Source organism: Myotis brandtii, unplaced genomic scaffold (assembly GCF_000412655.1).
Source record: "Myotis brandtii unplaced genomic scaffold, ASM41265v1 scaffold854, whole genome shotgun sequence".
NCBI classification, from domain to species: Eukaryota; Metazoa; Chordata; class Mammalia; order Chiroptera; family Vespertilionidae; genus Myotis; species Myotis brandtii.
Genome location: NW_005371468.1, coordinates 419,130 through 434,078, shown reverse-complemented (window position 1 = coordinate 434,078; position 14,949 = coordinate 419,130). Strand labels below are relative to the sequence as shown.

General features: G+C 46.1%; 1 protein-coding gene across 4 annotated transcripts; it reads right to left on the bottom strand.

Annotated features, from left to right (window-relative positions):
• Nucleotides 1–5,467: 5,467 nt before the first annotated feature.
• On the bottom strand, nt 5,468–12,614 carry TIMM10 (translocase of inner mitochondrial membrane 10 homolog (yeast)). Of its 4 annotated transcripts, XM_014532187.1 has the most exons (4): nt 12,507–12,614; nt 11,904–12,013; nt 10,041–10,265; nt 5,468–6,205 (listed from the first exon to the last, which is right to left on the bottom strand). In XM_014532187.1, exons 2-3 carry the CDS (start codon nt 11,972–11,974, stop codon nt 10,064–10,066), a joined length of 273 nt encoding a protein of 90 aa, XP_014387673.1. In that variant the 5' UTR covers nt 11,975–12,013; nt 12,507–12,614; the 3' UTR covers nt 5,468–6,205; nt 10,041–10,063. The 4 variants fall into 4 exon arrangements, with proteins under 4 accessions (XP_014387673.1, XP_014387672.1, XP_014387674.1 ...); XM_014532186.1 differs by lacking the exon at nt 5,468–6,205 and having other exon boundaries at nt 9,794–10,265; XM_014532188.1 differs by lacking the exons at nt 5,468–6,205; nt 12,507–12,614 and adding an exon at nt 12,388–12,499 and having other exon boundaries at nt 9,794–10,265.
• Between the last annotated feature and the right edge of the window lie 2,335 nt (nt 12,615–14,949).

Here is a 14,949-nt window from a genome sequence, read left to right as displayed (position 1 = left end):
GCCCAGCCCAGAGCTGCACGGGCGCTCGGCACTTCCCTGCGCACCGGGTCCCCGCGGTCTCGGAGGTTCAGCCCGACTGCTCGGTGTGATCGTCTCCCCGGCCCTCTCGGAACAAGTCAAGGAGCTGGGAACCCCCTGGACGACACGGGTCGGCGAAGCGAGGTGGGGAAGAAGTGGACCTATGGTGTTGATACTTGTATTTATACCCCTTCGGGGCTGCACCCTGAGGTAGGGGCGGGGGCTCCCTTCCCTTCCCCTCCTCCTAGGTCGAATTTCACGCACACGTGACTCGTGCTCTGGTCCCCTGCACACACCCCAGCACCTAAAATTTCCACCGTCACCTCCTCCCCTCTTCCTTGTCACTCCCACCCCCACCCCCCAGACCGATCCGGCAGCGCCCTCTCTATCCTTGATCAAAACAACCAGAGATTTGGCTGCAGCCGACAGATCGCGACTCAGGGCCCGCTTGGGTGGGGTTTTTAACTGTGCAGTTGGGAGTAATGTTTTTCAAGAGACAGAATGACACAGGTTCCTTTGGAGTTAGATGGAGGTCTGCGTTTGGAAATTGGCCTGGGTTACCTTGGGCAACTTGCTTTACCTCTCTGAGCCTCAGTTTCCTTCTCTGTAAGTTTGAATTATGACATAGTAGTACCTGCCTATCTTTGGGGAAATGGCAGGTGGAATTGGGGGTTACCCGTATGGTAGAAAGCTCACTCCGCACAGTGCTTGGTACCTAGTAGGCATAATAAATTTTCATTGCTGTCACTATAATTTTTTTCAGAAGGCCTGATGATGGGATGCTTCCAGATACTTATTAACTGATTGATCACTAGTAAATTTCTCAACTTTCTGGGCCTGTTTCCTCATCTGTCAAAGGGAAGGTGTCACTACTTGGGCTGGGGTGTGGATTGATGAAATGGCAAAGGCAAATCGATAGTTACACAGTGTGTTGAAAGTAATATTGGTGGTAGTCACAAAGTTCTGTGGGCATGTGAGCAACTGTCCAGGAAGTTCCGAGAAGTCAGACAAGAGGGCATCTCTGAACAGCTGAGCCACCAAGCCAAGAGAGGAACTAAGATTTGCTGAGTGGCTACTATACCCTGGGCACTTCCCAAACAAAAATTGTCATTAAGTCCTTAAAAGATCATGTTCTAATTTTACACCTCACAACTTCTCACAGATGGAGACTGGCGGCTGGCAGGTGGGACACCGTGGGTGCAGGCAGGATGCAAACTCAGACCGGTCTGGCTTTTACGTGGTCCTTCTCACTCCTCCAGGTCGGGAGAACCGCAAGAGCAAAGGCCTCACAGCAGAAAAGGCACCAGTTCTCTCTGACAAGAGCGCAGGGTCAGGCTCTCATGTTTTCACTTCTTAAAATTCACTACTGCTCCCAGAACTTCCAGATCAAGGTCAAGCTCCTTCGCTTAGCACAGGAGGCCCTAGAATAAGGGCTCTAACCCAAGACAGTCATGGATCCCTTTGAGAACACAATAAAATACTATGTGTCCACTCCCTGGGAAAATGTATGTGTGAACCTGAGCACACACACACATTTCCATTCAAATTTCAGGGTTATTGTGGACACTCCCCATGCTCCAAGGGTCTTTGGACCACCACCACCCTCCCCACCCCCTGCCCCAAGGCAGGGCCAATGGTTGGCCTTCCCCAACCCACATTTCAATGTTTCCCCCTGGCAGCTCCCTGAGGGCAAGGGCCTGGTCTGTTGTGTTCACTGCTGTATCTCCAGCATCTATAACAGCACTTGGCATCTAAGAAGCACTAGGTAAACACCTGCAGAATGAAGTGTGAAGCCATCTGGTTTCACACTCCATGCCTTTGCACCTGTTCCTTGTGGGGATGACAGAGTCCTTTCTTAATTTCTAAGGTTCTCATCTTTTACAACTCACCTCTTTCTGGAATCTGTTTGATCTCTTAGACTGGCTTAGGGGCCCGTTCCCACATACTCCCCCTCAATACTATTCTAATCTCTACTGAAGCCCTCACACTGAGCTAGAACCATCAGTTCACTTGCCTGCCTCCCTCCCGGTGAGATATCTCTTGGATAAATCTCTTGAGGGCAGGAACCCCATTGTAGGTGGTTTGTAAACCTATCAGGGGACCTTGCACATCACGAGCCCATGGTAAACATTGGTTGAATAAATAAAACAGAGTGGTGGGAAACGGAGCTGAAAAGGCAGGCTGAGGTCAGTTTAGAATGACATCTGCCAGGCCAAGGACTTCCAATGTTGTGAGATAGGTAACCGGCAAATCTTGGATTATGGAACCCCATTGTAGGTGGTTTGTAAACCTATCAGGGGACCTTGCACATCACGAGCCCATGGTAAACATTGGTTGAATAAATAAAACGGAGTGGTGGGAAACGGAGCTGAAAAGGCAGGCTGAGGTCAGTTTAGAATGACATCTGCCAGGCCAAGGACTTCCAATGTTGTGAGATAGGTGACCGGCAAATCTTGGATTCTGTTTTCTTTTCTTTCTTTTTTTTAAATATATTTCTTTATTGATTTCAGAGAGGAAGGAAGGAGAGAGAGATAGAAACATCAATGATGAGAGAAAATCATTGATCGGCTGCCTCCTGCACGCCCCCTACTGGGGATCGAGCCTGCAACCCAGGTATGTGCCCTTGGCTGGAATCAAACCTGGGACCCTTCAGTCCACAGGCTGAAGCTCTACCCACTGAGCCAAGCCAGCTAGGGCTATGTTTTCTTTTGTCTTTGTTTTTAAGGAAGGGGATAATACGGTCAGGTTTGTGTGTTAAATGAATGGAGGAGGATACATTGGGAAGGAGGGAGACTCTGATCCCCTGGCACTCCCCATACTTCCAGTAGAGCAGTGTTATCACATTGGATCTCCTGTGGCTCTGGCTCAAAGCTGCTTCACAGATGAGTGGACAGGAGGGCTGGCTCAGGAGTGACCAGGCAGGGTCCTGATCCTGGCTCTGCAGCTGACTAGTCCAGCAACTTGGCTCAAGGCACTTGCTTCCAGAGACCCACTCTTCAAGCCTATTAAGTGCCAAAAATAATAGTAAATTGGGTTCCTGAACCTAATTCTACTGTTGGAGGGGGTCCCCACACCAACAAACAATTCTCAGAAGCCAGCAGAGTGTCCAATAATTCAACTCAATTCTGACATTATCTACCCAGAGATAACATCAGGTTCCACAAGTTAATGGTTTAGTCTTACAAGACTGCCCGCAGTCCAAACACACACACTTCAGAAGCCAGCCTAAGCCCGGCTCTCTGTGCTTCTGACCAACTGGCTACAGATTGGCGGTTCCAACGACCCCCTGCAACTCAGAATGCCAATCGCAAGTCCATGCTGTTGCCTGTGCTTCTGCCTGACTGGCTAGGAATCAGAGGTTCCCACATCCCCCTCCTTGGGTTCAATTAATTTGCTGGAATGGTTCTCAGAATTTAGAGAAGTGTGTTACTTACTAGATCACTAGTTTATTGTAAAAGGATTACAACTCAGGAACAGCCAGATGGAAGAGATGCATAGAGTAAGATACACGAGAAAGGGCCTGCCCTTTCCAGACCCACTTCTTTCCCCAAGTCTTCACCTCTTCACCACCCAGAAGCTCCTGAACCCCATCTTCTTGGGTTGTTATGGAGGCCTCATTACATAGAAATGATTAAATCACTGGGCATGGACCATTGATTCAACCTCCAGGCCCTCTGTGCTTCTGACCAACTGGCTCCCCTGGAGTCAGAGGCCAGAGAAGGAAGGAGGGTGGGACTGAAAATGCCAACCCTCTAATCACTTGATTGGTTCTCCTGGCAACCAGCCCCATACTTTGGTGCTTCTGAAATTCACCGCATTCACATAACAGGAGACACCTGTGTCATTCTGAACACTTAGGACATTCCAGTGGTTCGGGGAGCTGTGAGCCAGAAACTGTGGATGAAGACCAAAATATATGAGGAATATATTTGGTCACCTGAATGACCACACATATATTTCTTACATTATCTCAAGTAGTAGCCAGTTTACTATGTAAGAAATTATCTATTCAGCCTAACAAATAGTTATTATATATCTTTGCATGCGGAATGTAAATAGAATAGCCACACTGCTTTGGAAAAGTTTGGTAGTTCCTCAGATAGTTAAACATAGAGCTACTGTTCTGACCCAGCAATTCCACTCCTAGGTATATATCAGAGAATGGTGAACGTACATCAACACAAAAACTTAGACCCAAATCCTCATAGCCGTGTAATTCATAATAGCCTAAAAGTGCAAACAACCCAATCATACATCAACTGATGGATAAAAAATGTGTGCATGCTAATACACAATATCAGCTGGCCATAAAAATGAGTGAGGTACTGATACTTATTACAAGAAAGACGAACCTTGAAAACATTATGCTTGGTGAAAAAAGCCAGACACAAAAAAACCATATATTGTATGATTGTACCACATGAAATGCCCAGAATAGGCAGGTATATTGAGCCAGAAATAGATTAGTGGTTGGCAGGAACTGGGAAAATGGGAAGTGATTGCTAATAGGTGTGGGGTTTCTTCTAAGGGCAATGAGAATGTTGTGCAATTGGATGGTGGTGATGGTTGTACAACTTTGTGAATATACTAAACTCTACTGAATTTTACACTTTGAAAGAGTGCTCATAATCCCACCATCTAGTCAGAATGATCTACTGGAAACCCAGCGTTGAGGCCACTCCCCTTGAAAGCTTCCCATGATGGTTGAGGAAATGTACAAACGCCCAACAACGCTTACCAGTATGTCCCGGTTCACCTACTGCCCCAGCCTCCCTCTGGCCTCCCTCCTCTCTATGCTTTTGCCTTAGTGACCCCTTCTTGCCCATTAATACCCCATGTTCTCTCCCACCTGAAGTTCCTCCTGGGCATGGAACATTCCCGTGCCCTGGCCTATCTAATCAATCTGATTTTGACTTATTGGTGACTTCCTTAGGGAAAGCTCCTGGCCTGACTCTAACAATATATCCCTTTGCTGTGTGACCTATGTAACATCCCAATTTCCCTTTGATGAAACTCATCATCAGATGTCTGTTTCCATGATAAACTGTATACCCAGGGGGCAGGGACCTGTACCTACCTGCCTTACCGCTATCCTCCCACAAGTAACAGATCCCACCATCCACTGTGCCCCCTAATTGACAAATTCCTACCCACCCTTCAAATCTCACTCATGCCCTGGCCTGTATAGCTCAGTTGGTTGGAGCAACATTCCCTGCACCAAGGGTTGCAGGTTTGATTCCCAGTTGGGGCATGTATGGCAGCCGATCAATGTTTCTCTCCACATCAACGTTTCTCTCTCCCCCTCTCCTTTCCCCTCTCTCTCTCGCGCGCGCTCTCTCTCTCTCTCTCTCTCTAAGATCACTGAAAGCATAGCCTCAGTAACTTTCAGGGGGACAGCCTTCTCTGAGCCCCCAGATATGGGGGCACATTCCTTTATGTAGCCTCCTCTCTCTCTCTAAGATCACTGAAAGCATAGCCTCAGTGACTTTCAGGGGGACAGTCTTCTCTGAGCCCCCAGATATGGGGGCAATTCCTTTATGTAGCCTTACAACTTGCCGGACATCTCTTGTAGCTCGTAGCACACTGTACACGCCACTGATTTTACTATGTCTTCCCTCCATAGACCTTCTATTTTGCTTGTTTCTCTTTGCCCCAGCACCTAAAACAATGCTCATCACAAGACTCCTCTCAGGGCAGGCCACAAGAATTCTTACGAAAATCCCTAAAATTGATGCAAAATTCCATGTGCATGTACATTTTTCTAAAAAAAAAAAGTCCATGGCTTTTGTTGGGGTTTCAAGTGTCTAAGACCCAAAGGAAGTTAAGAACTTCTCCGCAAAGCTGAGGGAGTTTGTCTTTCCTTCAAAACAGCACTTCCAGCAGACTTCTATGTGAACCACCCCTATCAGAATAGGAGTTCCTAGAGGACAAGGATTTTTATGTTGTGTTGACTGATGTGTCCCAAATGCCTGGAATAGTGCCTGGCCCATCCTCGGTATAGGTGTGGAATGACCATAGTCTCAGACAATTGTAACAGCTGTGAGAACTGTACATGGATTGGATAGTTACTGCTGCATAGAAAATTACCCCAAAATGTAATCGCTTAACATATATTATCTTAGTTTCTCTAGGTCGGGCATTGGGGTACAGCTTCAATGGGTCCTCTGCTTCAGGGTTGCTCACAAGGCTGCAGAGAGAGGGAGGGAGGGAGAGGGAGGGAGAGAACACACAAGATGGCCATTACAATCGTCTTAACCTGAGAAGTGGCATCCTATCACCTTTGCTGTGTTATTAGAAGCAAGTCTCTAGGTCTCGGGCACCCCCAGGGGGATGAAATAGCAGCAGGCAGGATATTGAGAGCCATCTTAGAGACTGCCTACAACACATTTCCTCATATAGCATCCAGCTCATCTGAGCACGCAGAGCAGAAGGCGCAGACCAAATGCCTTCAGGTCAGGCAGACGATGACAAGGAAGAAGAGAGCGGAGGGAGGGTTGGTGGACAGCCGAGCCTCTGCCCACCTCTGCCCGTCCTCCAGACACAGCTACCAAGCAGCAATGTGGGCTGACTTATCAGATCTTCTACGTTTTCAAAAGAAACCAGAGTCCAGGTTTTTGTGAGACATTTCCTGATTTTTAAAGCTGTGATAATCTAGCAAGAACACATCTATGGATGTTTTTGCCTCTTCTCTATGGCTCAAAGGGCCTAAGCCATTCTAATATCCTTTGCATGTCTGTTCCATCTCCTGCACCCACCCACCCCTCACCCCCTGCACTCTCTCACGGAGGACAGGGGCCTAACTAGCTCACTTTGGGCACTTCATGTACTTCTTTGTATGTTATGGGCCAACAATAAATATTGTTGAATGAAATGTGAAATTGCTGTCTCATTGGGAAGCACCCCCAATCCCAGAGGACTGGTTAGAAGTAGGTGCTGCTCGCCCTAACCGGTTTGGTTCAGTGGATGGAGCGTCAGCCTGCGGACTGAAGGGTCCCAGGTTCAATTCCGGTCAAGGGCATGTACCTTGGTTGCAGGTACATCCCCAGTGGGGCAGGTGTGCAGGAGGCAGCTAATCAATGTTTCTCTCTCATCGATGTTCTGACTCTCTGTCCCTCTCCCTTTTTCTCTGTAAAAAAACAATAAAAAATATTAAAAAAAAAAAAAAAGAAGTAGGTGCTGCTGTCTGAATAAATTGAAATCCTGGCTCTGCTACTCGCTTGCTGTGTGACTTTCAGCAAGTTATTAACTTTCCAGAGCCCTGGCTTCTTCATCTATAAAATGAGAATAGTGGTACCCGCTTCACAGTTATTTATAAGGATTAACTGTAATAAACATACTTATTAGCACACTATAGCAACTCAATAGCTGTTCTTACTCCCACCGCCCCCCCTTCTTTCCTCCCTGGCTCCCTGGCCCCACTCCCCTTAATCCAGCGGTTCTCAACCTGTGGGTCACGATCCCTTTGGCGGTCAAACGACCCTTTAACAGGGGTCGCCTAAGACCATCCTGCATATCAGACATTTACATTACGATTCATAACAGTAGCAACATTACAGTTATGAAGTAGCAACGAAAATAATTTTATGGTTGGGTCACAACATGAGGAACTGTATTTAAAGGGCCAGAAGGTTGAGAACCACTGCCTTAATCCATTAAACCATCATCTACCACTATCCACCCTGGCGGCTAGAGGGAGCCTCTAAGATGAGAGATCTGTCATGTTCCCAGGCAGAGTTAGTTTCCTTCAACAGTTTGCTGATCCCCTTAATAGGAGAAAATCCAAACTCTAACAGCTCACCAGGCTCTTCTGGACCTGCGTCTGCCCAGCCTTCAGGTCTCATCTCTCACCACAGCTCCCTGCACACTCGGCACTCCAGGCACACCCAAGCTTTGCTTCCTGAAACCTCCATACTTTCTGCCACTTCAAAGCAAGTGTTCTCCCCACAACTACTATCGCTTCAAAGCAAGTGCTCTTCTAGATGTCCCAGCTATGCGCTCAGAGAATTTGTGGCATTCCTTAGTAAACCTGAAGGCAGGTGCAATATCAATTTTCTTCACTCTCCACTCTTCCTAGCACAACGCCTGCATAGAATAGGCAAATAATGCATAATTGTAGAATTGTTCACAGCAGTGCCCATCCCGTGAGCTGACAGCGCCACCTGTTGACCCAATCTTGCACTTCAGCACTTAGAAAGGAGCCTTAGCTCTCTGCCCACCACTAGCACAGATGAACAATGGTTTTGAAGTTTTCCAGGGGTCTATCCAGTGTCCCCTCACACAAAACTTAGCAATTAAAAAAAAAAAAAAGAGCTAACATTGAGGCTAAATGCTTTAGTTACTAACACAATTTTTACAACCACTCAATGAGTTATACTTTCATTGCCATTTTGTGGATGAGGAAACAGGCACGGGCAGTTAAATGCCTCGCCCACATCCCGCTGCTAGGAAATGTCACCTCAGGCTGTCTGTCTTGAACCTGCACCTTTAAGCCTGAAACTCACTGCTTCTATTGTTTCCTTCACTCATGCCCAGTGACCTCCCAGACACTTCCATCTACAGCAGTGGTTCCCAAACTTATTTGGCCTACCGCCCCCTTTCCAGAAAAAATATTACTCAGCCCCTGGAAATTAATTTTTTTTAAATTTTAATAGCAGTTACTCATCGCCCCCAAATGCACCTGTGGCCATCACCGCCCCCCTGGATCGCTGCAGCGCCCACCGGGGGGCGGTAGCGCCCACTTTGGGAATCACTGATCTACAGGGAAGGCCCACTGTGAAGGTACTATCACAGTGGCACTGGTGCCAACCGAAAACTCACGTAGAGTGAGTGTCCCACACATTCTGAAAGCTGCACAACTCTCCAAGGGCACCCCTCGGGAAGGAATTAGATGTGGTGGCAGCCTCTCCTGTGAGACAGCAGACGCAGCAGCCAGCCCCGGCCTCCATGTTACTGCTCTACTCGAGACTCCAGCAAGCACCGCTCCTCTGCGCCTCCAGCTCCTCAGAGGACTCTTGGGCCCAGCTGGGCGGATCAGACTGGGTGGATAGTATCTGAAGAGTGAGGAGCGCAGTCCCTGATTCAGGTGGACGCTGAAGGGCAGTGATCACTCAGTCCCCTGCCTGGATCACTCCCATCACACACCAAGTTGGGTTCCCTCACATGCTCGATATCGCTGTGTAGAACCAAAAGACTGACTGCTTCCTTCTTAAACACAACTATTTTTCACTGGCTCCTCTAAGTATTTTTCTAGATAATTTGTGAAAATGCCTGCCTCCACTTAATTTTGTTATTAAAATATATTTATACTATCAATAATTACTTATTTTATAATTAATTACTCATTACTTTATATATATTTAATATAAATATAAATGTATCCTTTACAAGTTATATCATCTATAATATAAACATTAAATATATTTATACACATTTAACAGTATATAGCATGTTATCTAAATGTGTATATTTAAATATACAATATATATACATAGCCATATATATGGCTAAAATTTATTACTTCCAATGCCCCAGTCATTATTCTAAATACTTCACACATATTAACTCATTTTATCTTTACAACAGCCCTATGATTATCCCCATTTTACAATGAGGAAGCTAATGCAGTGAAATGACATGTTCAGGGTCACACATCAAGTGGCTCACCTGGAGTGCAAACCTGTCATTAGACCAGCCTATACTTGTAAACACTGTGAGACTCCCTCTGCTGGTAGAGGTTGTGTCGGTCTGCTGCCTTTACTCTGATGTGCCAGGCATCTTGATGCTAAGAGCATTTATTTGCACACAGTAGGTAGTGTCAACAAAATCTTTTAATACACACACACACATACACACACACACGCACAGTCACATTCCAGTGTGACAAATACCCATTCTTCAACTGGGAGAGAGCCAGGCTTCAGGCTCCCGGAGACTCTCTAGAGACAGCCTAGGCCTGACAGTCTTCACAGATGACACCCCACAGGGGCACTTTAATTAGACAAGTGGGAAGGGACAGGGTGCACCTCGGGGTGGATCCTGTGGGGCCTCATGCAGGCCCAGAGCTCTGCTGCATCCTCTTCATCAGCTCTTCATCCTGCATAGACAACTCTGTCAGCTTTTTGCCCATCCGCTCATGGATGTCCAGGTACTTGGAGACACACCGGTCCAGGCATACAGACTCGCCCTTGGACAGTTCTGCTTCCTTGTAGTGGGGAGGCACGCACTTTCGGTGGCAGGCACTTGTCATTCTGGGGGGAAGGGAGGGCAAGGTCAGGTCAGCAGCACCTTGTGGCATACAGGGAACTCTCAACCATTCCTGACGTGCTTAACTGATTCACCTCTGAGGCAGGCAGTATAAATCCTCAGTTTACACCTCAACTATTTTGGAAGGTCCTTGAGAATAGGAACCTTACCTGAGCCCACGTTTATAACTAATTAAATAGAAACCATTAGTTGAGTACTGGCTATGTTCCAGGCATCATGCTAAGTGCTTGACATGACTTTTATGGTAACTCTATAGTTACACAGGATAAATATCCCCATTTTACAGATGAAGAAAATAAGGTACGGAGAACCTCAGGACCACATACAGCTGAGATATTAACCCAGGTAGTCTGACTTCACAGCCTACATTTAAAAATTGTTCTAACATATATCCTCCAACACAAACCAACCAATAAGCAGAGGATACCAGAGAGCTCAAGCTAATAAAAATAGCAGACATATGTTGACTGCTTACTATGTATTGGTTTGATGCTAAGAGTTTGTCATACATTTTAACATTTAATACAGTTTTTAAAGATTTGTTTTTATTAATTTTTGGAGGGGAAGGGAGAGCGAAACATCAGTCAGCTGCCTGACTCCTGAAAGTCCCCTGCTGCGGATGGAGCCCACAAGCTGGGCACGTACCCTGACCAGGAATCGAATTGGCAACTTTTCAGTGCACGGGATGATGCCCAAGCAACTGAGCCACACTAGCCAGGGCAACATTTAATATTTATAATGTCTCTATGAGGTAGGTAGTAGTATTGCCTCCATTTGATAGACGGGGAAACCACTGGTCAAGTAGTCCAAGTAATCTGTCCAAGCCCATACTAGTGGTAATTAATAGAGCTATGAATTGTTCCCAAATTTGCCAAAGTACTGGACCTAACATTGCTACTGACCAGCTGTGGACCCTGAGAAAGTTATTTAAACTCTAGAAGCTTCCCTGTTCTCACAGTAAAACGCGGGCCGTAGTTTGCCCACGGCTGCTCTAGAAGCTTCCTTGTTCTCACAGTAAAATTAACCCAGTGGATTATTTTTTGTTTCTTTATTTATTGATTTTAGAGAGGAAGGGAGACATGTATATAGAGAAACATCAATTTATTATTCCACCTATTTATGCATTCATTGGTTGATTCTTGCATGTGCCCTGACCGGATATCAAACCCACCTGCAACCTTCGAGTATCAGGACGGCCCACTTAACCAACTGAGCTACCTGGCCAGGGCCACCCAGTGGATTATTTTGAAGATTAAAAAAGATAATGCATGTAAAATGTTTAGCAACTGCCTGAGGTAGAGTAAGAGTTTAAGCAATGTTAAGTAAGTGGGATATGTTCTATTTTTCAAAAGGCAAATACTTTCAACTGTTCTTGGAACCTAACCAGAGACTGAACTGGACCTTCTCTCCTGCTCAGCTCCTTCATCGCCAATCCATCCCAGTCTAAATGCCCAACTCCTTCTAGTGACCCTATACTATACTGAGTCTGCATTGGCCTTTAACCATGGGGGGTGGAGGTGGGTGCCCCCCTAAATTGAGCAAAGCATTTTTCATAAGTCATCCACCTCTACACTCAGCAAGAGCAACCTAGGATCCTTCCCTAAGACAGAGTCGGCTCTTACCTGTTGTACATATCAGCCATCATTTCTACCTCCAGCTCCGCCGCCAGCTGCTGGGCCCTGAGCGGATCCATCTCAGCCCTGCACGGTGATCTCCTTCCTACCTTCTAGTCCTGGGAAAAGACATCACCGTCAGCACGCACCTCTCCCGTTCACTTTCCCATCCCAGGAGTTAAAGGTGCAGAGTCATCATAGGGCATCAGACCGGCAGGGGCCACTGACCTGAGTTCAACCATCCCATTTCACAGATGTGGAAACTGAGGCCCGGGAGGGGAACACTGCCTAGCCCAAGGTCACACAGCACGTCACTAGCGGGGCTGGACATCGAGTCCCCGTGCCTGACGCTCAGGGCTTCTAGGTCACCTCTCCCCAAGGAGACCGAGAGACCGGAAAGGAACTATCTAAACCGCAGGCCTGACACTCCGCGGCCCTAGGAATTGGATCCTACGCGGAAAAACGTGCCCGGGCCCCGGCGCAGGGGCTGCACCTCTGAAGTGGCGGCGACATCACCAGTGTCACCCTTAGGTCAGACGTCACTCAACACAGCCTGGAGCCGGTCACAAAGCCTCCGGTGTCCCCAACTTCGGGCAAACACTAGAAACTTACCAAGAACCCAGGTGGGCAAAGGTGGAAACACGTGGGCCACTTCCGGGCGGAAGTCCCGCCCCCTTTCGGATCCGGACTCGCTCTCGGAATGAAGTACCAACGAGGCGGCGCTAGGAAACCGGCTCCGGCTGAAGGCGAAGGCGGCTTGCAAGTGCTAGAGAGGACACCCAAATACCATAGAGGCTTGGGCGGAGTGCAGAGCGCCGGCAGCCTGGAGGTCAAGTCCCTGGCGTTGTCAAGGGAGAGGCTTGAGTTTATTGGTTCTCTAGGAAGGGGCGGGACTACGGCGCTCAGGGAACCTCGTCTCCAGTCCTCCGAGAGCCGACACCTGAGCACAAATCAGGCGCGTGGGGGGGAGGACCCCCCAAACAGCGGTTCTCAGTTGGTGCTGCACGTTAAGGTCACCTGGGACGCTTTAAAAAAATCCTGATGCCCAAGGCGCCTCTCTACCAATTAGACCCTGGGAGTAGAGCCCAGATACTATCAGTAAATTTTTAAATTCCCAGGTGAGTTAGAGATGTGCATTAGATGACGAGAAGAAATTACTATCATTTTGAGGGTGTAAAATGGCACTGTAGAAAAAAGACGTAGATAAAAGTAGATGAGGAAAATATGGCTTGATGTGAGTAATTGTTAAATCCTGGTGATAGGTATTTGGAAGTTCAATATACTGTGCTCTCCACTGTATGTTTTAAATTGGCCATAATAAAGTCTAAAACTTAAAAAACAAAAAAACACCAATGATTTCTTTTTACTGAGCATCTGCCATGGACTAAGTGCTTTAATTACATTGTTTTGTTTATTTTTCTTTTTGTAATGATTTTTTTAAAAGTTGACTTTGAAATAATTATGGATTTGCAGGAAGTTTCATAAATTGTACATAAATTCCTTTGTGCAACCAAGTTTGGGAACGAGTGCTTCAAGAAACTTTGTGTGAATACAGCTACATGCCTACAGGTCACTAACCTTTCTCTGGGATTACACACAGATAAGGGAGACAGTTCTTGCTTGCAGAAAGACAAGACATATACTAGTATACTTGTGTTTTATTCAACTTCTGTTAGACTCACTGGGCCATAAAGAGGTGAATAGGAGCTATTTTGACTGCCACTAGAATTAACCTAGTGTGTTTAGTCATGGGAGAAGGAGAGTGAACTCTATCTTTCAAGACTTAATTGTTTCCACTGCTCCCCCACACCCCCAACAACAACAGCAAAACCCCAAACACCTCAATTCCTTGATTTTTCAAGGGATTTCCCAGTAAATGAAATTTAGGAGATACGAGTTAATAATGCAAGGGTACACTTCCCATTGGAGAAGGGGGGCTGAACACTTTGTATGGTTGGTCACCAAATGCTTCCTTAATTGTCCAAGAAAGTCCAGATTTTCAACACTATGCCTTACTACTGCTCTAAGGACACATCTTTATCAAACCCTGTGCCCTGACATTTTAAAATATTTTTTTATTGATTTCAGAGAGGAAGTGAGAGGGAGAGAGAGAGAAACATCAATGATGAGAAAGAATCATGGATGGGCTGCCTCCTGCACGCCCCCTACTGGGGATCAAGCCTGCAACTCCTGGCATGTGCCCTTGACCTGAATCAAACCTGGGACCCTTCAGTCCACAGGTCGATGCCCTATCCACTGAGCAAAACCAGCTAGGGTGCTCTGATGTTTTAAAGTTGAGGTATAACATTGGTACAGTAAAGTGTGTAAAATACACGAATCTTAAACTTAATTTTAAAATATACATTCTCCTATAACTACCACTCCGATCAAGATACATAATATTTCCAGCAACCTAAAAAATTATCTCATGTTCCTTCCCAGTCAATACCTCCTCTCCTGCAGTTAATCACTATTCTGATTTCTATCACTATCAGTTTTGCCTATTATTGAACTAAATGTAAATGGAATTATGCATTATTTCTGTTTTTAGCTCAATGTAGTGTCTATAAGATTACATCCATATTGTTGTGTGTATGTTATTCATTCTTTTTATTACTGTCTAGCATTTGATTGTATGAATAAGCCACAATTCATTTATCCATCCATTCATTGATGGACTTTGAGGTGGTTTCCAGTTTGGGGCTATTATGACTAATGCCTCCATGAATATTATTGTCCATATGTTTTAGTAGACATATGTTGCCCTAGTTTTTGCTTTTGGAAATATAGTCAACATATTATGGAATATTAAGAAATTGTATGGGAAAAGGAGATGGGTTCTTATAAGAGATCTATTTTCTAGATGGGGTTTTTATTAGGGTGGGATGAACGGTTAAATACTGTATGATTCCCTTTATTTTTTAATATATTTTTATTAATTTCAGAGAGGAAGGGAGAAGGGGAGGGAGGGAGAGGGGGAGGAAGAGAGAGAGAGAGAGAGAGAGACATCAGTGATGAGAGAGAATCATTGATTGGCTGCCTCCTCATACCCCAC